This window comes from Anomaloglossus baeobatrachus, chromosome 2 (assembly GCF_048569485.1).
Source record: "Anomaloglossus baeobatrachus isolate aAnoBae1 chromosome 2, aAnoBae1.hap1, whole genome shotgun sequence".
Taxonomy (NCBI): Eukaryota; Metazoa; Chordata; class Amphibia; order Anura; family Aromobatidae; genus Anomaloglossus; species Anomaloglossus baeobatrachus.
In genome coordinates this window covers 535,636,175-535,662,815 of record NC_134354.1, presented here as the reverse complement: position 1 = coordinate 535,662,815, position 26,641 = coordinate 535,636,175, and the positions used below count along the sequence as shown (strand labels likewise).

The 26,641-nt window shown below is 41.6% G+C and overlaps 1 protein-coding gene across 2 annotated transcripts in view; it reads left to right on the top strand.

Moving 5' to 3' along the window:
- The window catches only part of SLC9A7 (solute carrier family 9 member A7), a 119,367-nt gene that overhangs the window by 24,297 nt on the left and 68,429 nt on the right, over positions 1 to 26,641 (top strand). For both annotated transcript variants that reach the window (XM_075336628.1, XM_075336629.1), the window contains exons 2-3: positions 1,208 to 1,407; positions 21,466 to 21,543. In XM_075336628.1, the coding sequence (XP_075192743.1) occupies positions 1,208 to 1,407; positions 21,466 to 21,543 (278 nt within the window). The remainder of the gene's footprint in view (positions 1 to 1,207; positions 1,408 to 21,465; positions 21,544 to 26,641) is intronic.

Here is a 26,641-nt window from a genome sequence, read left to right as displayed (position 1 = left end):
GCCCTAACTACATTAGGAACTAAAATGACTGGTCCATTATCAGTCAGTGAAAGTGCAAAACTAATCCTCACTGATTAATAAAACAGATTGCAATGGATTTGTCGGTAATCTTCTAAAAACAGGAGTATTTATGCCAGTGTGGACAGAACGTAAATAATGTCCTAAATAAAACGGTGAGGCTGATTTACTGAATTGATTTTGAATGGTACAGACTTAGAATAACATAGGTGAAATCTGCCGATATTGACGGGTTTGGCCAATAGTATGTGTAGGTAATTCCGGACAGATTGTCGTACGGGATAAGAACACAGCATGTCCAATTTCGGACTGTCGATCCTTTTGTTCTCTAAGTGACAAGGTCAAATTGGCTCTTTCTACTCAATAAATTTGATGCGTTTTAGGCTAAGTACACACACTGCGTTTTTTTGACGGTGCGTTTTTGGCCGCTAAAAACGCACCCGCGTAAAAAAACGTGGCAAAAAACGCATGCGTTTTTACCGCGATTTGGTGCGTTTTTGGCTGAGTTTTGCTGCGTTTTTAATCTCTACGGTTTTCCAATACATTGCATGGGGGGAAAACACAGAAAAACGCAGGAAAGAATTGACATGTCCATTTTTTTTTTTTAAGCTCAAAAACGCAGCTTAAAAAAACTGTTGTGTGCTAACAGCAAAAGTGAAAACTCATAGACTTTGCTGGGGAAGCAAAGTCGTGCAGTTTTGAGGCCAAAAACGCACCCGAAAAACGCGCAAAAACGCCGCGAAAAACGCACTGTGCGCACATAGCCTTAGACAGTGTTCTCTGAGTTTATACCATCTACTAGTTGGCTTACTTTGGTAAAGCCGTTTTGGCACACAGGATGGAAATTTGGGCACACCTATAGCTCTGCCCCCTTTTTTTAGTATGTTAAAGAAAAGTGTAAAATGCATAATAAATGAGATGTAAAGCAGTTTTTTGCTTTTTTTTTTTTTTTTTTTTTTTTTTACCAAATTAAGCCAGACTTCTGGCACATGTAACTTTCTAAATCCGCCTCAATGTCTATCTTTTGAAATGTACATGGTCTTGGAATGTTTTTTTTTTTTTTTTTCTTTTCATAGTGATATCTTTAGGCATCTTGAGTCAGTAAGTAAAATTTTAAATCTAAAATGATTGTATCATTGAGTTTTGTATATGAATGCGGGTTTGACAGACCTCTGTTTTTACTTCTTAGGTCTTATAGTTGGGGTGATATTACGGTATGGAACACCTTCAACCAGCACTTATGACAAAGCCATCAGCTGCTCTCCGGAACAGAGGGCATTCACCACTCTCCTCGTCAACGTCAGTGGGAAGTTCTTTGAGTACACATTAAAAGGAGAGATTATTCCTGAGAAGATTCATAATGTGGAACAAAATGACATGTTGAGAAAAGTAAGTGAGCTTTTCAAGACCAGTATTAGTGTTTCTCTTTTACGATTTCTCTAAAGTAAGAAAGTAATAGGTATAGACATGAACTTTAAACCAAAATTGATTCCGATGGAAAAAAGGTTCACATACCCATTAATCATACAAGCAACACATATAAGTTGGCAACAATATACCCAAACCTATATAAGAGAGAGAGATCCCTGAAAACTAAAAAGCGCCATGTGCGCACTGGGAAATGGAATTTTCTTGAGAAAATTCCGCATGCTCTCAAAGATTACCGCACCCGCGGTAAAAAAAAACGCGGCAAACCGCACCCGAAAACCGCATGCGGTTTGCCACTGTTTGCTGCGGTTTCACCGCGGTATTGTTCGCGGTATTGCCGCGGTTTTGCCGCTTGCGGGTTGGGATGTGCTTTATTGCATTCAATGCAATAAAGCACATTGAAAAAAAAAAAAAAAAAGGTCATTTAATTCTGAGATAGTAGATAGATAGACAGAAGAATAGATAGAGGGATAGATAGATAGACAGACAGATAGATAGAGGGATAGATAGAGGACAGATCGCTGCATTTCCCACGGTCGGCAGTGAGTTCACATTACCGGCCGTGGGAAATGACCGGTAATTACCTCTGCTGTCTGCTGCATTCATTCAGCGCTGTGTCTGTGACAGTCGCAGCTGGATGTAAGCAGCGCAGGACGTCGGAGCTGTGGATTACGCCGGAGCTTTAGTGCGGGAGGGGTTAATAAAATGGTGAACGAGGCTTGTTTGTTTTATTTAAAATAAAGGATTTTTCGGTGTCTGTGTTTTATTCACTTTACTTACGGGTTGATCATGTCAGCTGTCACATAGACGCTGCCATGATCAAGCCTGGAGTTAATGGCGGTGATCCACCACCATTAACCCCTTGTATTACCTTGCTGCCACTGCTACACGGCAGCAAGAAGAGCCGGGGACACGCCGGTGCTGCCGCATAATGCATGCGACAGTCCCGGGGCAGCTGCGGCTGATATTCTCGGCTGCGGGAGGGGGAGTGAGGCAGGAGACATTAACCCTGCCCCTCTCCCTCCCCAGCCTGAGAATACCGGGCCGCCGCTGTGTGCTTACCTCGGCTGGAAGGTAAATATGCAGCGGAGCACACGTTCTTTTTTTTCTATATTTCCGTTTTCTTTCTATGTGTGTTGTGTGTTCTATGTGTCTGTGTCTATGTGTTCTATGTCTGTGATGTCTGTGTGTGTGATGTGTGTGTTTACTCTCTGCACGGCTTCCTCTTCCTGTAATGACATCACTTCCCTGCAAAACCGCAGACAGGCGATGTACATTACCGGAGGTAAGGCTATGTGCGCACTTACCGGATTTTGCCGCGGATTTTTTGCGGTTTTGTTGCATGTTTCGCTGCAGAAAATGTTCATAACATCTCTGCAGTGAATCACCAGCAAAACCTATGGGCAAAAAAAATCCTGTGTGCACTAGGCGGAATTTGACAGCTGCATGTTTTGCTGCGGGATTCCCGCAGCAAAAACAATGGCATGTCAATTCTTTTCCGCACGTCGCTGCGGGATTTCACTCCATTGACTCCAATGTTAATTGTGAAATCCCGCAAGGAATAACGCAGGAAGCAAATTCTGTGCGGTTCACTGCGTTTTCCTGCGTTATTCCCTGCGGTATTTCGCGGTTTACCTCCGGTAATGTACATTGCCTGTCTGCGGTTTTGCAGGGAAGTGATGTCATTACAGGAAGAGGAAGCCGTGCAGAGAGTAAACACACACATCACACACACAGACATCACAGACCTAGAACACAGACACATAGAACACACAACACACATAGAAAGAAAACGGAAATATAGAAAAAAAAGAACGTGTGCTCCGCTGCATATTTACCTTCCAGCCGAGGTAAGCACACAGCGGCGGCCCGGTATTCTCAGGCTGGGGAGGGAGAGGGGCAGGGTTAATGTCTCCTGCCTCACTCCCCCTCCCGCAGCCGAGAATATCAGCCGCAGCTGCCCCGGGACTGTCGCATGGATTATGCGGCAGCACCGGCGTGTCCCCGGCTCTTCTTGCTGCCGTGTAGCAGTGGCAGCAAGGTAATACAAGGGGTTAATGGTGGTTGGGGACCACCGCCATTAACTCCAGGCTTGATCATGGCAGCGTCTATGTGACAGCTGACTTGATCAACCCGTAAGTAAAGTAAATAAAACAGACACCGAAAAATCCTTTATTTTAAATAAAACAAACAAGCCTCGTTCACCATTTTATTAACCCCTCCCGCACCAAAGCTCCGGCGTAATCCACAGCTCCGACGCCCTGCGCTGCTTACATCCAGCCGCGACTGTCACAGACACAGCGCTGAATGAATGCAGCAGACAGCAGAGGTAATTACCGGTCATTTCCCACGGCCGGTAATGTGAACTCACTGCCGACCGTGGGAAATGCAGCGATCTATCTATCTATCCCTCTATCTATTCTTCTGTCTATTCTTCTGTCTATCTATCTACTATCTCAGAATTAAATGACTTATTTTTTTTCAATGTGCTTTATTGCATTGAATGCAATAAAGCACATCCCAACCCGCACGCGGCAAAACCGCGGCAATACCGCGATCAATACCGCGGTGAAACCGCGGCAAACCGCATGCGGTTTTCGGGTGCGGTTTGCCGCGGTTTTTTACCGCGGGTGCGGTAATCTTTGAGAGCATGCGGAATTTTCTCAAGAAAATTCCATTTCCCAGTGCGCACATGGCCTTAACCGGGAAATACCGCAGGGAATAACGCAGGAAAACGCAGTGAACCGCACAGAATTTGCTTCCTGCGTTATTCCCTGCGGGATTTCACGATTAACATTGGAGTCAATGGAGTGAAATCCCGCAGCGACGTGCGGAAAAGAATTGACATGCAATTGTTTTTGCTGCGGGAATCCCGCAGCAAAACATGCAGCTGTCAAATTCCGCCTAGTGCGCACAGGATTATTTTTGCCCATAGGTTTTGCTGGTGATTCACTGCAGAGATGTTATGAACATTTTCTGCAGCGAAACATGCAGCAAAACCGCAAAAAATCCGCGGCAAAATCCGGTAAGTGCGCACATAGCCTAATACCAGCAATTGCTGGGTTTACCAGATAAAGGGATCCATATTTTTAGATGGCAAGGGTAGGATAGCAAAATCCCCACGCTTATCGCTGTCACACAGGGCAGCTTTGTCAGGGGTAGATTCTATGTATGTATGTATATACAATACTGGCCAAAAGTATTGGCACACCTGCAATTCTGTCAGATAATACTCAGTTTCTTCTTGAAAATGATTTCAATCACAAATTCTTTGGTATTAGTATCTTCATTTAATTTGTCTTCAATGAAAAAAAAAATTGTCATAAAGCCAAATTGGATATAATTCCGCACCAAACATAAAAAAGGGGGTGGACAAAAGTATTGGCACTGTTTGAAAAATCATGTGATGCTTCTCTAATTTGTGTAATTAACAGCACCTGTAACTTACCTGTGGCACCTATCAGGTGGTGGCAATAACTAAATCACACTTGCAGCCAGGTGACATGGATTAAAGTTGACTCAACCTCTGTCCTGTGTCCTTGTGTGTACCACATTGAGCATGGAGAAAAGAAAGAAGACCAAAGAACTGTCTGAGGACTTGAGAATCCAAATTGTGAGGAAGCATGAGCAATATCAAGGCTGCAAGTCCATCTCCAAAGACCTGAAAGTTCCTGTGTCTACGGTGCGCAGTGTCATCAAGAAGTTTAAAGCCCATGGCACTGTGGCTAACCTCCCTAGATGTGGAAGGAAAAGAAAAAAATGACGTGAAATTTCAACGCAAGATTGTGCGGATGGTGGATAAAGAACCTCAACTAACATCCAAACAAGTTCAAGCTGCCCTGCAGTCCGAGGGTACAACAGTGTCAGCCCGTACTATCTGTCGGCGTCTGAATGAAAAGGGACTGTATGGTAGGATACCCAGGAAGACGCCACTTCTTACTCCGAGACATAAAAAAAGCCAGGCTGGAGTTTGCCAAAACTTACCTCAGAAAGCCTAAAATGTTTTGGAAAATCTGGTTAGATGAGGCAAAAGTAGAGCTTTTTGGGAAAAGCCATCAACAGAGTTTACAGGAAAAAAAAAAGAGGCATTCAAAGAAAAAACACTGTCCCTCCAGTCAAACATGGAGGAGGTTCCCTGATGTTTTGGGGTTGCTTTGCTGCCTCTGGCACTGGACTGCTTGACTGTGTGCATGGCATTATGAAGTCTGAAGACTACCAACAAATTTTGCAGCATAATGGAGGGCCTAGTGTGAGAAAGCTGGGTCTTCGTCAGAGGTCATGGGTCTTCCAGTAGGACAATCACCCAAAACACACTCCAAAAAGCACTAGAAAATGGTTTGATAGAAAGAACTGGAGACTACTAAAGTGGCCAGCAATGAGTCCAGACCTGAATCCCATAGAACACCTGTGGAGAGATCTCAAAATGGCAGTTTGGAGAAGGCCCCCTTCAAATCTCAGGGACCTGGAGCAGTTTGCCAAAGAAGAATGGTCTAAAATTCCAGCAGAGCATTGTAAGAAACTCATTGATGGTTACCGGAAGCGGTTGCTCGCAGTTATTTTGGCTAAAGGTTGTGCAACCAAGTATTAGGCTAAGGGTGCCAATACTTTTGTCTGGCCCATTTTTGGAGTTTTGCGTGAAATGATCAATGATTTGATTTTTGTTTCATTCTCTTTTGTGTTTTTTCATTGCAAGCAAAATAAACGAAAATAATAATACCAAAGGATTTGTGATTGCAATCATTTTCAAGAAGAAACTGAGTATTATCTGACAGAATTGCAGGGGTGCCAATACTTTTGGCCAGCACTGTATGATTAATGGGTATGTGAAACTTTTTCCATCTGAGTCAATTTTGATTTAAAGTTCATGTCTATACCTATTACAGTGGAACCTCGCTTAACGAGTAACCCAGTTAGCGAGTATTTCTCCTAACGAGCAAGGCTTTCTTTAAATTTGTAACTCTGTTTACGAGAAAGCCTTGCTGTATGAGCAAAATACTCACCGCACACACTTCCGGTTCCGTACATTCCACCGCGCTCTAACCCGCTCTTGCAGTCCACACAAACACATACAAGTACGCACAAACATGCACGCACACACACACATTATGCTCACCTTACCCTTCCGTTCCCTCGCCGGCTTCCTGGAACTTGCATGTATCGGGTAACAAAGGCGACTGATGCCGGACCTTCAGCTCCCAGCGCTCCTTTGAGTAGCGGCTGACATGGGAAGGTCCTCCCTCCACAGGATGTGTATCCGGTAACCATCGCGACGAGGGAGGAACTTCCCCTGTCAGGCGCTACTCAAAGGCAGCGCGCTGGCCAATCAGAGCCAAGCGGCTCCTGCCTTTTTGACGTCAGTGAGCTGAATGCGGAAGGTCCGGCATCGGTCGCCTTGTTTACCCGATACACGTCTTGTACGGGCGAACTGCAAGTTCCAGGAGACAGGCGAGGGAATGGAAGGTAAGGTGAGCATAATCTGTGTTTTGTGTGTGTGTGTGCGTGTGGAACGGCACAATAGGGAACCAGGATGGGACATTTAACAAGTTGAGGAACGAATTGTCTGCATTGTAATGATTTCCTATGGGAAATCTTGCTTTGCTGAACGAGTAACTTGGTTAACAAGCACACTCCCAGAACGGATTGTTCTCTTTATCCAAGGTTCCATTGTACCTTGTTACTTTAGAGTGATCCTTGTTATGTATTCATAATAACCTAGCCCTGTATAAAGTTTACCTGTATATTGTGGGTGTTGTTAAATGCAAGGGGGGCATTTGTTCCCTGGATCAAATTAAGGAAAGGGAAGCTTTCTATATGCCTTTTTAAATGGTTTTAATAGTGTGTTTGTGCCCATCTTCGTGTTAATAAAAAGACCAAATATTTGTATTTACTCTAAAAGGTATCCCTCATTTTTACACACCACCTTTTCCTTCTATTTTTCCATATTATAGGTGTTGGGGTGATCCCTTATTGTTATATGTTGGATTATTTGATCATGTGGGTGGTGCCCTCTAAATAGTATAAACATGTCATTTTCCTGCCACAAAAGGCTTATTACAATGTAAAAATCTACAAATATCCATTACTATCCTCTGCACACCCACAAGCTAGCAAGAGTCCCTTTTTGTAGGGTATAGAATCCAAAGATGACAAACTCCTCTCAAAGTTTTAGGAATAAATGGTTACATAAATATTATGCAAAAAAACAAAGGTTATAAACCTAGATTCTGCTAAAATATTGACTACAATTACATATAGAGAGAAAAATACTTTCCAAAGAAATAAAATGCTATCTGAAAATGTCTTAACTTGTTTTCAGTTAGCAAACCCTTTACCACATATCTGCAGGATAGGAGATCACTTATTGATCGGTAGGACTCCGGACACTTGGAGCAGCGTAGAGTGACACACCAGGGCACTATTATCTCTGTTAGGAAGCAGCAGTGCGTATGCTCAACGGGCACACTCTATCCATTCTCCATGCGGCTGCCCAACAATACGCTCTACTTTTTCTAACAGCCCTATAGAGAATGGATGACGTGGTGGTCGAGCATGTAAACTGCCATCCATTTTATTAGGAATTTAACACGAAGTCCCAGGAATTTCAAGCTCCATAGGGTTCCAATGGTAGAAATGTTAAATGACCACTCTCTGGGACTTCTAGTGTTAAGTGCTCTATCAGGGTTTAAAAATGTTGCATTCTGCAATTTGATTCATGTCCCAACAGTTGGATAATGGTCAATCCAATAGTTGCCACACTGTGTATAGATGGTAGCATGGTTTCACCCGTCAACCTAAGTACTCCGACAAATATTTCATATAAGTGGTGGAAAAGTCCCATGCGGCAAGAGTGTGTATCGCCACCAAGCAGCTTCTTCAGAATATGTGCTTAGCAGTCGTCCAAGGGTGGTAATTTGTGCAATAGATGGTAACTAATCTTTTTCCTCAGGGATATTGGTGAGAGATCGATCACTCCAGAGGAACAGGCATGGAGAAACTGGCAAGGACTCACCTGTCTGACTAGTCTCCTGTGTGGCTTGGTCAACGACAGCTTTTAAAGATTGTATTAGTCCATGTATTGCAGAACACAAGGGCAACTGTACCATTGAAGGTATCTTGATTGAGATGGCCTGTGCATAGTCATGACATCAATATGTTGTGTTGCAGGTATTCACAGTTCCATGAATGTGGAGGTGGGGTAGCTTGTTTTCATGAGTTGCTTGGCTCATGTGTCCTACAAAGCAATATATATTTTATATAACTTAGTAGTAGTATGGAACTCCCATTTTTTTTGTAAGCCATGTGTCGCAGGGAGTTGGTACTGATAACTTTTCGTTAATGAGGGGAGGACTGAGCACAGCAGAAATGTAGGTAGCCCTATTGTTCATAGTTTCAAGATTTGAAAAAAGGAAAAAACTCCATGAGGCACATGCCAATTGCCCCATGTTAGGGGGAAAAATCCTTTTAGATGCTTCATATGGCAATTGGGCTATTTCCTTGGATTAAAATACCATTTAAGAATCGAATACCCATAAGCAGCTATTATATTTATCAAGAAAGGTGTCCAGGTTCTTCTTCAATTTCTTTAAAGGGGTTTTACCACAAAGTTAATTTCAAAGTTGACTTTAATAGACCTTAGAAGAATAATAATTTATACAATTAGATGTGTTTTTAAAAAAATGTTCCTGTGCTGAGATAATCTTATATATGTGTCCCTGCTATGTACTGTGTAATAGCTGTGTCTGACTGTACAGGGACATGGTCTAACCATACCACATTTCCTGGGTTGGGAAGAAAGTAAAAGAGAGTACAGTGGAACCTTGGACTACGAGCATAATTGGTTCCAGTTGTGCTCTTAAACCAAGTTACTCTTATATCAAAGCAAATTTTCCCATAGGAAATAATTGAAACACAGACCATTCGTTCCACAACCCAAAAATATTTACTGTATGTATACAAACTTATTACAGTAATACAACATAATGTACTGTATAATATAAAATTATTACAGTACACTAATACAAAATACTGTTACAGTAAACAAATTAATCTGCTCTTTAGCTTACAATAGAATTGTTGGTGTGCGAGAGGTACAGTATAAGTAATGTGCTATACTGGTTAGCAGAAAGAGTACAATACTGTATCCATAAATGCAAATTGATAGACATGCTATATACTATAGTATATACTATACTGTACAATGGTATACTGTATACAGTACATATGTACAGAACGTTACCTCCAGAGCGGGTCAGAGTGCGAAGAAAGGACAGAACCGGAAGTGTGCTCGGTGAGTATTTGCTCTTATTGCAAAGCATTGCTCTTAAACCAAGTTACAAATTTGTAAAAAGCTTTGCTTGTTTTGCAAAACGCTCTCAAACCAAGTTGGTCTTAAACCAAGGTTCCACTGTATTCACATAGCACAGCACGGGATTGTATCTGATTTGTTATTGTTTGGTTTTTATTGTTTTAGGTAAAGCATTTCCTTGCTTCTTTTTAAAAAATATTTTACCTCATAGAATTATGATCCCGTGCTGTAATGTCTGTATACTTTATTTCTTTCTCCTCGGCCCAGGAGCTGAGCTATGATCGGACCATGTCCCTGTACGGTCAGGCACGGCCATTACACAGTACATAGCAGGAGCACATATATAAGATTATCTCAGCACAGGAACATTTTTTGTTTTTTTAAACAGATCCAATTGTATAAATTATTTCAAGAATTAAAATTAACTTTAAAATTAACATTGTTCGTGGGAAAACACCTTTTAACCGAATCGACCTTTGGAACATGGTGGCAGAGCGTTCCATAATCTCACTGCTCTTACAGTAAAAAATCCCCGCTGGTGATAATGAAACCTTCTTTCCTCTAGGTGTGGATTCCTGGTTGTCACCATTGCAGGTCTTTGTGTAGAAAGATCTCCGTACTGTCTATTCTAGTTGTGTGGTGTTAGAGAGAACCTGTCAGCAAAATCAACTGAACCAGATCTCATATTTACTCGTGCAGGGGTGTGAAATGAATATCCATTCACAGCTTTAGATTTTCTTTACAGAAGATATAGAGCATAGATATTGTCCATAGATTTACAGTTCCAAGACCTGCATGCCCACACGTGCTTTTTGGAGGGGGTTGGGGTCGATCTCACAGACAGGTTGTCTGTCATATAAATTTTTACACTCTTTTTGCTTTGTCATTGTCACCCACAAAATGCTAAAAAAGGTGCTTAAATATTTATATAAGGAGGTTAGTCCTCTTTATAAGAGAATACATGTTAATGTATTAGGGTCTATGTATTATTCCATATGCAAATGAGATGTCCCCGAATTTGGACTTTTATCTTGCTCCAGATACTGATTGACAGCGCTTAGTTTCCTTGAGGGAGCGCTACCTATACCCCATCAGCGTTCCCTCTGTGTGCACACTGACACTGCAGCCATGCACTATGAATCCTGGCTCCTCTCTATGGCATCACAGAGGAAAAGGTGGAGAATATCTTACATCTAACTCCTGATGTCATTCCATCAATGTCTAGGGATATGGTTGAGTTCAGGCAGTGATGGTTTTGGGAATGCAAGCGCTATAAGGATCAGTGGGAATGGTAAAAATGGTCATAATATAGATATTCACTTCAAGGGTGCACTGAGCTTTTGGCCATGCTAAGGGTGCACCAAAGCCCCTGGTTACATATGACTTGATTTGTCACCCGCTAATACACTATATAAAAAAATTATACCAGCAATATACAATTAGGTCCAGAAATATTTGGACAGTGACACAAGTTTTGTTATTTTAGCTGTGTACAAAAACATGTTCAGAAATACAATTATATATATAATATGGGCTGAAAGTGCACACTCCCAGCTGCAATATGAGAGTTTTCACATCCAAATCGGAGAAAGGGTTTAGGAATCATAGCTCTGTAATGCATAGCCTCCTCTTTTTCAAGGGACCAAAAGTAATTGGACAAGGGACTCTAAGGGCTGCAATTAACTCTGAAGGTGTCTCCCTCATTAACCTGTAATCAATGAAGTAGTTAAAAGGTCTGGGGTTGATTACAGGTGTGTGGTTTTGCATTTGGAAGCTGTTGCTGTGACCAGACAACATGCGGTCTAAGGAACTCTCAATTGAGGTGAAGCAGAACATCCTGAGGCTGAAAAAATCCATCAGAGAGATAGCAGACATGCTTGGAGTAGCAAAATCAACAGTCGGGTACATTCTGAGAAAAAAGGAATTGACTGGTGGGCTTGGGAACTCGAAAAGGCCTGGGCGTCCACGGATGACAACAGTGGTGGATGATCGCCGCATACTTTCTTTGGTGAAGAAGAACCCGATCACAACATCAACTGAAGTCCAGAACACTCTCAGTGAAGTAGGTGTATCTGTCTCTAAGTCAACAGTAAAGAGAAGACTCCATGAAAGTAAATCCAAAGGGTTCACATCTAGATGCAAACCATTCATCAATTCCAAAAATAGACAGGCCAGAGTTAAATTTGCTGAAAAACACCTCATGAAGCCAGCTCAGTTCTGGAAAAGTATTCTATGGACAGATGAGACCAAGATCAACCTGTACCAGAATGATGGGAAGAAAAAAGTTTGGAGAAGAAAGGGAACGGCACATGATCCAAGGCACACCACATCCTCTGTAAAACATGGTGGAGGCAACGTGATGGCATGGGCATGCATGGCTTTCAATGGCACTGGGTCACTTGTGTTTATTGATGACATAACAGCAGACAAGAGTAGCCGGATGAATTCTGAAGTGTACCGGGATATACTTTCAGCCCAGATTCAGCCAAATGCCGCAGAGGTGATCGGACGGCGCTTCATAGTACAGATGGACAATGACCCCAAGCATACAGCCAAAGCTACTCAGGAGTTCATGAGTGCAAAAAAGTGTAACATTGTGCAATGGCCAAGTCAATCACCAGATCTTAACCCAATTGAGCATGCATTTCACTTGCTCAAATCCAGACTTAAGACGGAAAGACCCACAAACAAGCAAGACCTGAAGGCTGCGGCTGTAAAGGCCTGGCAAAGCATTAAGAAGGAAGAAACCCAGCGTTTGGTGATGTCCATGGGTTCCAGACTTAAGGCAGTGATTGCCTCCAAAGGATTCGCAACAAAATATTGAAAATAAAAATATTTTGTTTGGGTTTGGTTTATTTGTCCAATTACTTTTGACCTCCTAAAATGTGGAGTGTTTGTAAAGAAATGTGTACAATTCCTACAATTTCTATCAGATATTTTTGTTCAAACCTTCAAATTAAACGTTACAATCTGCACTTGAATTCTGTTGTAGAGGTTTCATTTCAAATCCAATGTGGTGGCATGCAGAGCCCAACTCGCGAAAATTGTGTCACTGTCCAAATATTTCTGGACCTAACTGTACATTTTAAAGCTGAAGTCCTCTATATAACTGTTTTAAATCAGGGGTATCAAACCTTTTGGCATATCTGGCCCACATTGAAAGAATTGTTTTCTTGGGCCACACAATGAGCATTGGACACATGACCATGATGTCACCAAAGGTCCTTCTTTTTTGGAAAAAGAACTGATTATACAGAGCTGGCATTATCAGTATTATGTAGATGGTGACTTAGTATTCCAGAGGAAGATCATGTCGGTGTACGTGCGGCACGAGTGGTCAGGCTTGTCTGGGGACTAACTGAAAGTGCCCACCAATGGAAGGCTAGCCTTTGACTATAGATTAGGTTTGTTTTCCTCTTAAGGTTTTTCCTAAATTGCTGAATTAGTAAGTATTTGCATTTAAAAGGAACCACTTTTTTGGCGTATAAGCTGCGGCCACCACCACCGGGCTTTTATATACAGCATTCGAACATGCTGTATATAAGAGCCCAGGCCGCTCTGAGAACATAACAAAACACTTTATAATACTTACCTAACTGTCGCTCGGTTGGCCAGATGGGCGTCTCCATTGTCCGGTGCCGGCGCCACCTCTTTCGGCCATCTTCGTCCTTCTGACTGCTGTGTGCATGACGCCTCCGACGTCATACACACTCGCCAATACTGCGCAGGCGCACTACAATACTTTGATCTGCCCTGCTCAGGGTAGATCAAAGTGCGCCTGCTCAGGACCTGAATGCCGGCGAGTGTGGATGACGTTCGACGCGTCATGCACCACGGCTAGAGAAGAAGGAGGACGAAGGTGGCCGAAAGAGGTGGCACCGGAGAACGGAGACGCCTATCTGGCCAACCGAGCGACCGTTAGGTAAGTATTATAAAGTGTTTTTTATGTTGTCACAGTGGCCTGGGCTCTTATATACAGCATGTTAGAATGTTGTATATAAGAGCCCAGTGGTGGTGGCCGCAGCTTATACGCCAAAAAAGTAGTGACCGGTTCCCTTTAAGATTAATCTGTTTTTAGTTCTTGTGGTCTCTGTGGCAGACACAGACAGAAGACCTCCTCTTTATATCTGTGACAGAAGCTGTATCCTACTTTGGAGGTAGAATGGGCTCCTTACCTCTTGGGCGTCTGTCTGCTCCTGTTTGGGCTGTCTGTTCACATAAATCATAATCCACTATTTACAGAACACAAATATTCAGTTTGGAGGTTGAATCTATTTCACTTTGATTTCTAACGTAAAATAAATAATTGGATACTAGGAACTAAAATGGTATGTGGCATCTCCTTAGGGGAAATGCCTTTCATTATAAATGAAAATTGACGAAGCATTGATTACACGATTCAGCAGAATAAATGTTACCTTATTCAATTAGGATGTTGGTTATAGTATGAATTTCTTTCTATGTAGACAATTCATAAAAGGTTGTGTAAATTCTGTACAGTATAGGTAACTAAATCTCATTTTACTGCCTCAGTTTTTACACGTTTGGATTTATTGGCTGCTGTTTTCCTAGCCTCTCTGGCGCCACCTGGTGCCTACAGTGGTATATGCAGCATTGGTGTATTGTAGCATCACGTGTTTGTTCCTTATCTTCATGTGTTCACTGATATAAAGTCCAGTTAAGTGAAAGTGGTGTATGAGATAAAAGGGATTCTACCCCGCTTTTATTACAAAGTAATAACTCTCATACAGACGGTTTATGTGGCTGATAAGATCATATTCATACGAAAATGACCATTGCCAATATGACGCAGCACATTTTCTCAGAAAAATGCAGTATTATGTAAACTCAGTGAAAACAATGAATGCCATAATTTACAATCGTAATATCGATATTCACTTTAAGGGTGTGTTTACAGGTTACATACAATACACACGATTTTATCTACATGTTTTGAGGAGATGTTACGTGAATTAATTTCAATAGTTGAAAAGTGCTGAAAAAACTCTAAAATAATTGACAAGCTGCCTCTTGGCAAAAATGCTGCAGAGCTCAAAATACACAAGTAAAAATACGCTGCAAAAATGCCATGTGTGAACATGCTCCAAAGGTGTACTGAAATGAAAGGGTTAGCTTGGGGCTAAAGGTTTCCTTATGGCCACTGGTAGATCAATACTAGACAAACATGGATTTATGTAGCGATGGATAAGGAAATGTTTGCAGCCATACGTTTTCTGTGCCGCTGGATCATAATGGGCCAATCCTAAATTAATTTTGCTCTTTCCTTTAAAGTATGTGTATAGATGACATGTGATGGACCATCAGTGAGAGAGTCCTTGTATCCTTACTGCTGACTCTATCTTGTAATCGCCTACCATCCCCAGCATGGAATGGAGAATGTCTTGTCCTTCATATTTTCATTATTATGTATCGTTCTGTATTACTGCTCTGAATAAGGGGTGTGAGAGTAGGCCTGTTGGGCTATAGGCCGTTTGTCCAGATGTAATTAGATTATCTGTGTGTAAATAATCAAAGCATGGATGTCGTTGCATAATTATCTGTATGTCAGTATGACAATCGCATAGACGCCATTATAACTTTAAGATGTGTGATCAGGAATGTGTTAACTAGATAATGAAGCCAAAATGAACAATGAACAAAGAGGTATTTAGAATATACTAAGAGAATCTATAATCTGTTAGTTCTCACCATGTGAAATATGGGATGTGAGATGTGGGAGGTTGACTCCTCCTTCTTGCTCAGCAACGTATTAACAAAGAAGTATTTACTAGCTGGTTCAAGCTGGTATTAGGAAGCTAGAAACAGGCTGATGACGTACTATATGAACATTGCTGGTTATCTTTGACCAATTAGGAACAATGTTGAAGTGAATAACTGTGTGTATTTTATAATATACGGATCAGAAGACCATTGAGCTTCTCCCCTGTGTGGTTGTTCCTCATACATACATCTGCGCAGATCGATTTGAACTCCGTCTCTGTGACCCTGAAAAAAACAATTTGCGGGTTTTCCCTAAATTCCCAACCTTGACAGGGGCAGTAGAGATACAACATCTTTACCAGAATGTGAATTGTGCTTAGCAGGCTTTGGATCTCTACAAGATGTATCAGTCTTAATATTTTCTGCCACAAAAATTGCTTTAATTGCATTTATCATGTGCTCGGAGATGAATTGCTTTGTATGCGAAAGTAATTTTCAGCTTCATCTATCGTTGCCTGAGTCTTTGCTGCTGTCTGAGATATACTCAGGCTTCAGTGCACATCTGAAACGTGCCTCAAAGGCTACCACTAAATTAGCTTGTTCTGCCCATGAGGCTTCACTTCTGTGACCTGAAACGCTCTGATGCTGAGGATGCTACTCATTATGGATATAGTTGTATGGTGGCGGAACCTGCACCTGGCTTCTAGCCTTATCCATAGCGCCCTCAGCTGTTTATGTAGAAGGGTTAATGACCCCTCTACCTTTACTGCATTACAAGTCAGAATAATAGGCCACATTATAGCTTTGGTTTTATCTGGCCAAATTTGGGGAGATTTAGAAAATGGCCAGTACATAAGATGGTGTTTGTCATCCCTCGCTAAAAGAAGCAAAGCTTGTTGAGGGTGCTCTCAAGCTAATGGTGTCATGCTCTTATGAAGGCTTCTACAACAGCCGGATCTCCACGGCTAGATCTTTATCTAGAGACTCTTCCTATTTGACAAACTCTGTAACATTTTGTTTTTTACATCTCGTTGGCCTGAAATAATGCCAGTCTTTTTTTTTTTTTTAATTTTTATTTTTTTTAAGCTGTTTTTGAGGTTTTGTGAAGGATTGGTGTAATTATCTTTTTTTGCACCTTTTTAAGGTATGCTATTTTCACCAGCTCTATTAAAGAATAAACTTTTATTTTACATTTTTTTTAGCATGACAAATTATTAAGCTTTGAAAAATACTTATTAGGGATTTTTGTGATTCCTGTAAAAAATAAATTGTATATAAGTGGCTTTGAACACTCTACTTTCCCCAGTTATTTGCTTTCTCTCAGCTGCATTGATTTAGCATGCACTCATTTTGAGTACAGATGATGGCAGTGAAAGGGGCAGCACAGAACCTGCCTGTCACTAAAGGGTGCTTTACACGCTGCGACATCGCTAATGATCTCGTTAGCGATGTGACACGCCAGATCGCAGATGCGATTTCCTGAGATCGCACATAGGTCGTTTTTGTAGCGCCGGTCACATGTGCGATCTCGGCAGATCGCATCTGCGATCTGGCGTGTCACATTGCTAACGAGATCGCTAGCGAAGTCGCAGCGTGTAAAGCATCCTTAACTCTGAGGATGAGTTGCAGCCGGACATTGTTGTGAACACATGACTCAAACACTCAGAAAAGGAGACCGTGATTGATTATTTCACTGCCATCATCTGTACTCCTAAATGAGTACGTTCTGATATCCGTGCAGCTAAAGGCAAACAAAACATGGGGACAAAAGGGGGTGTGGAAGCTACTTGCATGCAACTTATTTGCAGGAATGAAGACAAATTTCCTAATGGTGATTTGCAATGTTTCATAATTTTGTATCCTGTACAAAACTATTTAAAAGGGAAAAAAAACTTTTTGTGCAATTTATTTGATTCTCTGAGGTCTCATAGTGACATTATATGGGTTATCCGAAAACTATAATGTCCTTTATAAATTTCTGTTGAAGCCCTAGCCACTTTTGTAATTTGCTTTATTGGAAAAGTCCCTATTATTCTCCCTATACAGCGAATACCTACATGTGGGGTTTTGTTTCTTTACTTATGTGATGTTCCCACAACTTCAATGTCCTCAAAGGCATCCTCCTCACATTTCAGGGGAAGAGACAGTGGTATCAGAAGCAGGTGAGTGACAACAACACCGCCCCTTGATGACATTTACCGTAGTTTGTGGGTGGTGATAAGCTGCTAGGTGGCGCTGCGGTCACTCGCCCTGCTTACATCACTGTCCCCTGATGACGTCTCCTTTGAGGGAAAGACATGGCAGTAATAGTAGGAGGGATTGTAGCTGTGGCCATTGAAGAGGCAGACAACGGGCACAGATGTGACAGTGAGAAACTATATTTATTTGTCTATCACCCCCCCTTGAAACAAGACCACAGCGCCGCCTTCTGATGACATTCTGTTTCAATGGAGGTGTTATAAGCTATGAGGAAGTGACAGCAGGGCCATTCACCTAAGACCTCCCGCTTGAGACTCCCCTCAAACGAATTTGTAACAGTAAAAAAACAGGTTTATAGGGATTAGTTGTAATGAGATAATGTAATAAGGAAGCAAATGATAAAAAAATAGAGCTCAAGGGTAGAAAAAAAATGAAAAAATAACCTTTAATCAATTCATAGGAAAAAAGAACAAACATTGATAAAAAAAATACCTGTACCCACAGGGCTGTGCACGGACCCATATTGCACAAGTCCACTGGTACTATGCCATGTTATGTGTGTTTGGCGATGCCAACTCGCTCATATCCATATCCCTTGATGAGTGATCTAACGAAAAACATCAGGAAGGAATAAATGTGAGTCGGTTTCATGGTAGGAAGACCTCAGCGGTACTGTGTAAGTCTGCAAGGCATTTCCCCTCTCTCCCCTCCCCCTTCCATTGTGGGTGCCATCCATGACCTCATTTGAGGCACATATGGAGGACATGAAGGAATATGTTCGATTTGGTCCCTTTAACCCCTTCACGACCTTAGACGGATATATCCGTCATGGAGCGTGTCCCGTTAAGCCCCGCCCCCTGCCGCGGGCAGGCGGCGGTCGGCACACACATCAGCTGTTTGAACAGCTGACGTGTGCCTGCATGTTGCGAGTGGAATTTCTTCCACTCGCAACATTTAACCCCTTAAATCTCGCTGCCAAAGTCTGGCAGCGAGATCTATATGTGCGCGGCCATGATTTTTACTTACCGCCGCCCCCACCGGAAGTCACGTGGGTGATCACGTGACTTTCGGTGGTTGCCATCGTAGCACAGGGTCATGTGATGACGCCTGCAGCTATGAAGTTTCACTTTCGTTTTCCCTCGGCCGAGAGCAGAGAGAAACAGGAAGTGATTGAATCTGCTGTTTACAGCTGTATAGCTGTGATCAGCAGATAGATAAGAGCGATCGGATTGCTGATCGCTATAGCCCCCTAGGGGGACTAGTAAAATAAAAATAAAAAGTTTTAAAAAATAAAAACCTAAAAGTTCAAATCACCCCCCCTTTCCCCCCATTGAAAATTAAAGGGTTAAAAAATAAATAAATATACACATTTGGTATCGCCGCATTCAGAAATTCCCGATCTATCAAAATCTAAAATCAATTATTCTGATTGGAATTTTTTTGCCACTACGCTGTTTACCAAACACCAAAATTACGTTTTTTGGTCGCCGCAAGGTTTACGCAAAATGCGATAACAGGCGATCAAAACGTAGCATCTGCGCAAAAATGGTACCATTAGAAACGACAGCTCGAGATGCAAAAAATAAGGCGTCACTGAGCCATAGATCCAGAAAAATGAGAACGCTACGTGTTTCGGAAAATGGCACAAAACTTGTGCCACTTTTATTGGACAAGCTTGTGAATTTTTTTTTTAACCCCTTAGATACAAGTAAACCTATACATGTTTGGTTTCTACAAACTCGCACCGACCTCAGGCATCATACCCACACATCAGTGTTGCCATATAGTGAACACTGTGAATAAAATATCCCAAAAACTATTGTGCCATCACACCTTTTTTTGCAGTTTTTCCACACTTGGAATTTTTTTGCTGTTTTCCAGTACACCATATGGTAAAACTTATGGTTTAATTTAAAAGTACAACTTGTCCCACAAAAATCAAGCCCTCATATGGCAAGATTGACGGAAAAGTAAAAAAGTTAGGGCTCTTGGAAGAAGGGAAGCAAAAAACAAAAACGCAAAAACGGAAAGTGCCCTGGGGCTGAAGGGGTTAAATTGCAGTGTCACTCCGCGATGATTACATTGCACCAGACTTACCAATCATCGGATATAACTGGGATGCAGATAGGAGGGCATTTGTTGGCCTTTGGCGTAGTGGCAATGGATTACCGATTTTGGCCACTGCCCCAGGGTCCAGTGAATGTTTTTGCTCATCTCTGCTTGAACTATTTTACACTTGTAACATTGTAGAATTTGGCACTTGACACCTCTATAACGGAGGAATCTTTTGAGGTTCTGTGTCAAGTATTTTTATACTGTTTAGTTTAATATTCCCTTATGTGATTGGTGAATGCTACACAGCAGGTTACTGTAGCTGTGACAACATTTAGGGGTTTGTGTTCAAATGTAAAACATATATGTTTTAATACATTTGTAGAATTTGAGATCACTATAGCTGTTTGCAAAAAAGTTGACGTTTATTCTGCATTGTCTGGCCATCCACGTCCCAAGCTGTGTGCGTGTAGCCGGTACTAGGGTATACGGACAACCACTCAATGTGGAGCCTCTATTGGGTGATGCTCCAGGTTTGGTATACTGGTTCTGATAGACCTTTCTATATATGAAATTAGTGACCAAGAAGGTGCAGTACAGTTGTGTAGGCTTTTAGGGCGTGATGTTATAGTGCCATTAACTGTGTGCTTGTGCAAACTTGTACTACGGCCATGTACATTCTTCATTGCCCTTTATACTGCAGACTGCTATCAGTTGGGTTTTTCCTAAAATGTTCATACTATTTCTGTAGCATTGAGAACCAGATTGTGCCTCAACTCTCAATGAGTAGGTAAAACTTAAGGCCATTGAAAATACAATAAGAATAGAAAGTCAATCCTACAGTACTCCTGTGTGCTATTAAAAAGCCGCTGCCAGACGTCCTTGCCGGCAGCTTCTTATTCGATAAAATCATTGTCAGTCTGTGTATGGGGGCCTTTAGTCTCATGTCTTAAAATGTTTCATGATAGTAAATTGACCAAAGTAACAACCAACGTTCTGTTAAGGGAAACCTGTCACCACTTGTTTGGCTTATAAGCTGCGGCCACCGCCACCGGGCTCTTATATACAGTATTCTAACATGCTGTTTATAAGAGCCTAGGCCGCTGTGAGAACGTAAAAAACAGTTTATAATACTTACCTAACGGACGCGCGGTTGGCCAGATGGGCATCTCCGTTCTCCTGTGACGGCGCCTCCTCTTTCGGCCATCTTCTTTTTCTTTCTGAAGCCTATGTGCATGACGCGTCTACGTCATACACACTCGCCGGTCCTGCGCAGGCGCACTACAATACTTTGATCTGCCTTGCTCAGGATCAGAATGCTGGCGAGTGTGTATGACGTCGGACGCGTCATGCATCGCGGCTAGAGAAGAAGAAGAAAGATGGCCAAGAGAGGTGGCGCCGGCACCGGACAACAGAGATGCCCTAATGGCCAACCGCGGGACCGTTTGGTAAGTATTATAAAATGTTTTTTATGTTCTCACAGCGGCCTGGGCTCTTATATACAGCATTCTAACATGTTGTATATAAGAGCCCGGTGGTGGTGGCCGTAGCTTATACGCCAAAAAAGTGGTGACAGGTTCCCTTTAAAATAATAGACATGAGTAACATGTTCTGTCGTATAACTACCTTCTGTGGCCAAGCTTAATGCGCTTAGGTCAATTAAGAGGGATGGTGACCTTCTTATCTCTGTGTTTATCTGTCCTATTTCAGTACCCTTGTAATCTGAATTTCTTTTCTTGCAGGTGACGTTTGACCCAGAAGTCTTCTTTAATATTTTATTGCCACCTATTATTTTCCATGCCGGTTACAGTTTAAAAAAGGTAAGTCAGGATTTCTCTCTATAGTGGAACTGTTATGAGATTATTTCTCTCTTATAACTTTTTTCTTTGGCAGCACTTTTTGATATGGTTTTATGAAACAAAATTTTTTGTCAAGTGTAAGGCTGCTTTCACGCCTCCGGTTTCTGCAATGCGGTACAATCCGGCACTTTGCAGGAAAATCGCAACCGTTTTTTTTTTGCTGCCTGTTGCGATTTTCCTGCATAGACTTTAATTAGTGCCGCATGGCCTTGCGTTCCGTCCGGTTCTTGCCGCATGCAGCAGATTTAGCCGATGTGGCGGCCGGATGGAACGTTGCCTGGCACGTTTTTTCGCGCGGCAAAATAACCCGCATCGCGCCGCATTCGGCTGATGCGGCGCATTTTTCAATGCATGTCTATGGCGGCCGGATGCGGCGCGATGCGGCAGTAACCGCATCCGGCCGCCGCATGCGGTTTTTGCCACTGCGCATGCTCAGTAGCATGCCGCAAGCGGCAAAAACCGGACTGGCCGCAAAAGGAAAAGCTTATGCAAAGGATGCGGTGTGTTCACCGAATCCGTTGCATAGCTTGCACAGCCGGATTGAGCCGCAGAGCTCAAGCCGGATGTGTGAAAGCAGCCTTACTCTGTTTCTGTCGTGTGTGTTTACAAAATATTACACTTAAAGAAGACCTGTCACCAGGGGAAAAGTGGCCCGTTTTTGCTCCTTTCATTCCCACTGCTCCCCTGAGTATTCTGATTTTATATTTTTCCTGTAGTAGCTTCATCCAGGGTGCTCGTCAGCTTGATCAGAGGGTGTCAATATCATCAAGTAAGAGAAAAGCAGTCAATCCGTCCTTCTCGAGAAATCTCGTATGGAATAAAGTTACAATAAGCACTGAGTTTTCTCAAGGACAGAATGTCAGCTTTTCTCTTTTTATAGTTTTTCTATTTTATCGTCTTTACCAAGGAGAAGTGTCTCACAGAGATATACTGCAGAGCAGCCTAAAGACACGCCCCAATGAAAACTGCGAGCCTCGCCCCTTTGGTAAAAAACAAAAAAAATCCTAAAATTTAGCATGTAATAAAAAGGTACACTTCTCTGGAACTTTATGGTGGATTTTAAAAAAGCAAAAAAAAAAAACCAAAATACTGAGGCGGACAGCAGGAAAATAAATCTTGAGCAACAATTGTCCACCTTTACCTCTTGACAGGTCGTCTTTAAAATATATATTCTACATCCCTTGTATTACTTAAAGGGATTTCCCACAGAAAAGTTAATTTTAATCAATAGATCTTGGAAAAATAATTTCCACAACTGGATACTTTTTTTGTGTTTTTTTTTTTTTTTTTTTTTTTTTTAAAAGAAAAAAAAAAAAAAAAGCTCCTGTGCTGAGATCTTATATATGCTATGTACTGTGTAATGGCCGTTTCTGACTGTTCAGGGACATGGTCTGATCATACCACATCTACTGGGCAGGGGAGGACGGACAGAGATTGTACAGACATTACATCATGGAATCGCAAAAAAATTGTTTAAAACATGCAGGGCAATGTTTTACATTACAAAAATAATCCGCTATGATCCCATGCTGTAACGTCTATATACTTTTTTTTTTTGTTTGTTTTGGTTTGTTTTTTATGTCCTCCCCTGCCCAGGAACTGTGATATGATCAGAGCATGTCCCTGTACGGTCAGACACGGCCATTACACAGTACATAGCAGAGGCACATATATAAGATTATCTCAGCACAGGAACATTTTATTTTAAACCCATCCAATTGTGGAAATTATTATTCCAAGATCTATTGCTTAAAATGAGCCTTAAAATCTGTTCTTGGGAAAACTGTTGTAAGAAAAAAAAAAAGTAGCGATTTAGCCCATGACAACCAATCAGAACAAGCCCAGAAATTCTCCTTCAACTATGGGGCTGATCCTTTCTTAACATGTTCACTTTGTAATATATTTGTTTGCTTTTTGTTACTTAGCCAGTATGTTATTTGGTGGATTGATAGTTTTGAAGCAAACTCATTCTTTTTATTTCTTTTAAAAGCTGTGGAAATGATTGATAGAAACATCATATTTACACGCTCGTGCAATTTTTTTTTTTAACTATAAAGGTACCAACTAAGATTCAGTCTTCAAACTTTATTCCTTTGTTCGTTTTGCAGACCAAGCCCCCTCCCCCCTATATTGTTTGAATCCTGATCCAGATTTTTCTCTTGTGAGAGTCTTTCTACCAGTAATATAGGCTGTATGTGAGCTGGGGAGCTGCAGTCTTCATTAGCTCATGTAGCACAGCGTCTATCCTGCACTTAGTATGGGGAGATAAGGTATGCACACCAGTGACTATGGAAGGGGAATACATGGAATAGCAGAAACTGCTGTGTGAATACTGACATGAAAAATTCAATAGCTATTTGTTAGAATGAAATGTGAAAAATGGAACCTGCATTACTGCCATGAATATATGAATAAAGAGAAATTTAGCTACTGAATTGATCAATGCAGAAGAGCCCCAACACTACGCCAAAGTATTTCTCTACGTTGGGGTCCCTAGCTTGTGTGTGTCCTCTCATGCAGTTAAAAAACTTACCGTGTATGGGACGCTGAGACCCAGGCTATATATGCGTATAATGTGGATTGGCAATAGGTGTGTATGGGGAGGGTTCACAAACGAAAAACTACTAACATTAAGGAATAACGTTTGGAACTCCATTCTATGTCTGAACTGGGTGCAAAAAACCTAAAAAACATCACTATGGGGAGATAAGGTATGCACACCAGTGACTATGGAAGGGGAATACATGGAATAGCAGAAACTGCTGTGTGAATACTGACATGAAAAATTCAATAGCTATTTGTTAGAATGAAATGTGAAAAATGGAACTTGCATTACTGCCATGAATATATGAATAAAGAGAAATTTAGCTACTGAATTGATCAATGCAGAAGAGCCCCAACACTACGCCAAAGTATTTCTCTACGTTGGGGTCCCTAGCTTGTGTGTGTCCTCTCATGCAGTTAAAAAACTTACCGTGTATGGGACGCTGAGACCCAGGCTATATATGCGTATAATGTGGATTGGCAATAGGTGCGTATGGGGAGGGTTCACAAACGAAAAACTACTAACATTAAGGAATAACGTTTGGAACTCCATTCTATGTCTGAACTGGGTGCAAAAAACCTAAAAAACATCACTATGGGGAGATAAGGTATGCACACCAGTGACTATGGAAGGGGAATACATGGAATAGCAGAAACTGCTGTGTGAATACTGACATGAAAAATTCAATAGCTATTTGTTAGAATGAAATGTGAAAAATGGAACCTGCATTACTGCCATGAATATATGAATAAAGAGAAATTTAGCTACTGAATTGATCAATGCAGAAGAGCCCCAACACTACGCCAAAGTATTTCTCTACGTTGGGGTCCCTAGCTTGTGTGTGTCCTCTCATGCAGTTAAAAAACTTACCGTGTATGGGACGCTGAGACCCAGGCTATATATGCGTATAATGTGGATAGGCAATAGGTGTGTATGGGGAGGGTTCACAAACGAAAAACTACTAACATTAAGGAATAACGTTTGGAACTCCATTCTATGTCTGAACTGGGTGCAAAAAACCTAAAAAACATCACTATGGGGAGATAAGGTATGCACACCAGTGACTATGGAAGGGGAATACATGGAATAGCAGAAACTGCTGTGTGAATACTGACATGAAAAATTCAATAGCTATTTGTTAGAATGAAATGTGAAAAATGGAACCTGCATTACTGCCATGAATATATGAATAAAGAGAAATTTAGCTACTGAATTGATCAATGCAGAAGAGCCCCAACACTACGCCAAAGTATTTCTCTACGTTGGGGTCCCTAGCTTGTGTGTGTCCTCTCATGCAGTTAAAAAACTTACCGTGTATGGGACGCTGAGACCCAGGCTATATATGCGTATAATGTGGATTGGCAATAGGTGTGTATGGGGAGGGTTCACAAACGAAAAACTACTAACATTAAGGAATAACGTTTGGAACTCCATTCTATGTCTGAACTGGGTGCAAAAAACCTAAAAAACATCACTATGGGGAGATAAGGTATGCACACCAGTGACTATGGAAGGGGAATACATGGAATAGCAGAAACTGCTGTGTGAATACTGACATGAAAAATTCAATAGCTATTTGTTAGAATGAAATGTGAAAAATGGAACCTGCATTACTGCCATGAATATATGAATAAAGAGAAATTTAGCTAAGTAGCTAAATTTCTCTTTATTCATATATTCATGGCAGTAATGCAGGTTCCATTTTTCACATTTCATTCTAACAAATAGCTATTGAATTTTTCATGTCAGTATTCACACAGCAGTTTCTGCTATTCCATGTATTCCCCTTCCATAGTCACTGGTGTGCATACCTTATCTCCCCATAGTGATGTTTTTTAGGTTTTTTGCACCCAGTTCAGACATAGAATGGAGTTCCAAACGTTATTCCTTAATGTTAGTAGTTTTTCGTTTGTGAACCCTCCCCATACACACCTATTGCCAATCCACATTATACGCATATATAGCCTGGGTCTCAGCGTCCCATACACGGTAAGTTTTTTAACTGCATGAGAGGACACACACAAGCTAGGGACCCCAACGTAGAGAAATACTTTGGCGTAGTGTTGGGGCTCTTCTGCATTGATCAATTCAGTAGCTAAATTTCTCTTTATTCATATATTCATGGCAGTAATGCAGGTTCCATTTTTCACATTTCATTCTAACAAATAGCTATTGAATTTTTCATGTCAGTATTCACACAGCAGTTTCTGCTATTCCATGTATTCCCCTTCCATAGTCACTGGTGTGCATACCTTATCTCCCCATAGTGATGTTTTTTAGGTTTTTTGCACCCAGTTCAGACATAGAATGGAGTTCCAAACGTTATTCCTTAATGTTAGTAGTTTTTCGTTTGTGAACCCTCCCCATACACACCTATTGCCAATCCACATTATACGCATATATAGCCTGGGTCTCAGCGTCCCATACACGGTAAGTTTTTTAACTGCATGAGAGGACACACACAAGCTAGGGACCCCAACGTAGAGAAATACTTTGGCGTAGTGTTGGGGCTCT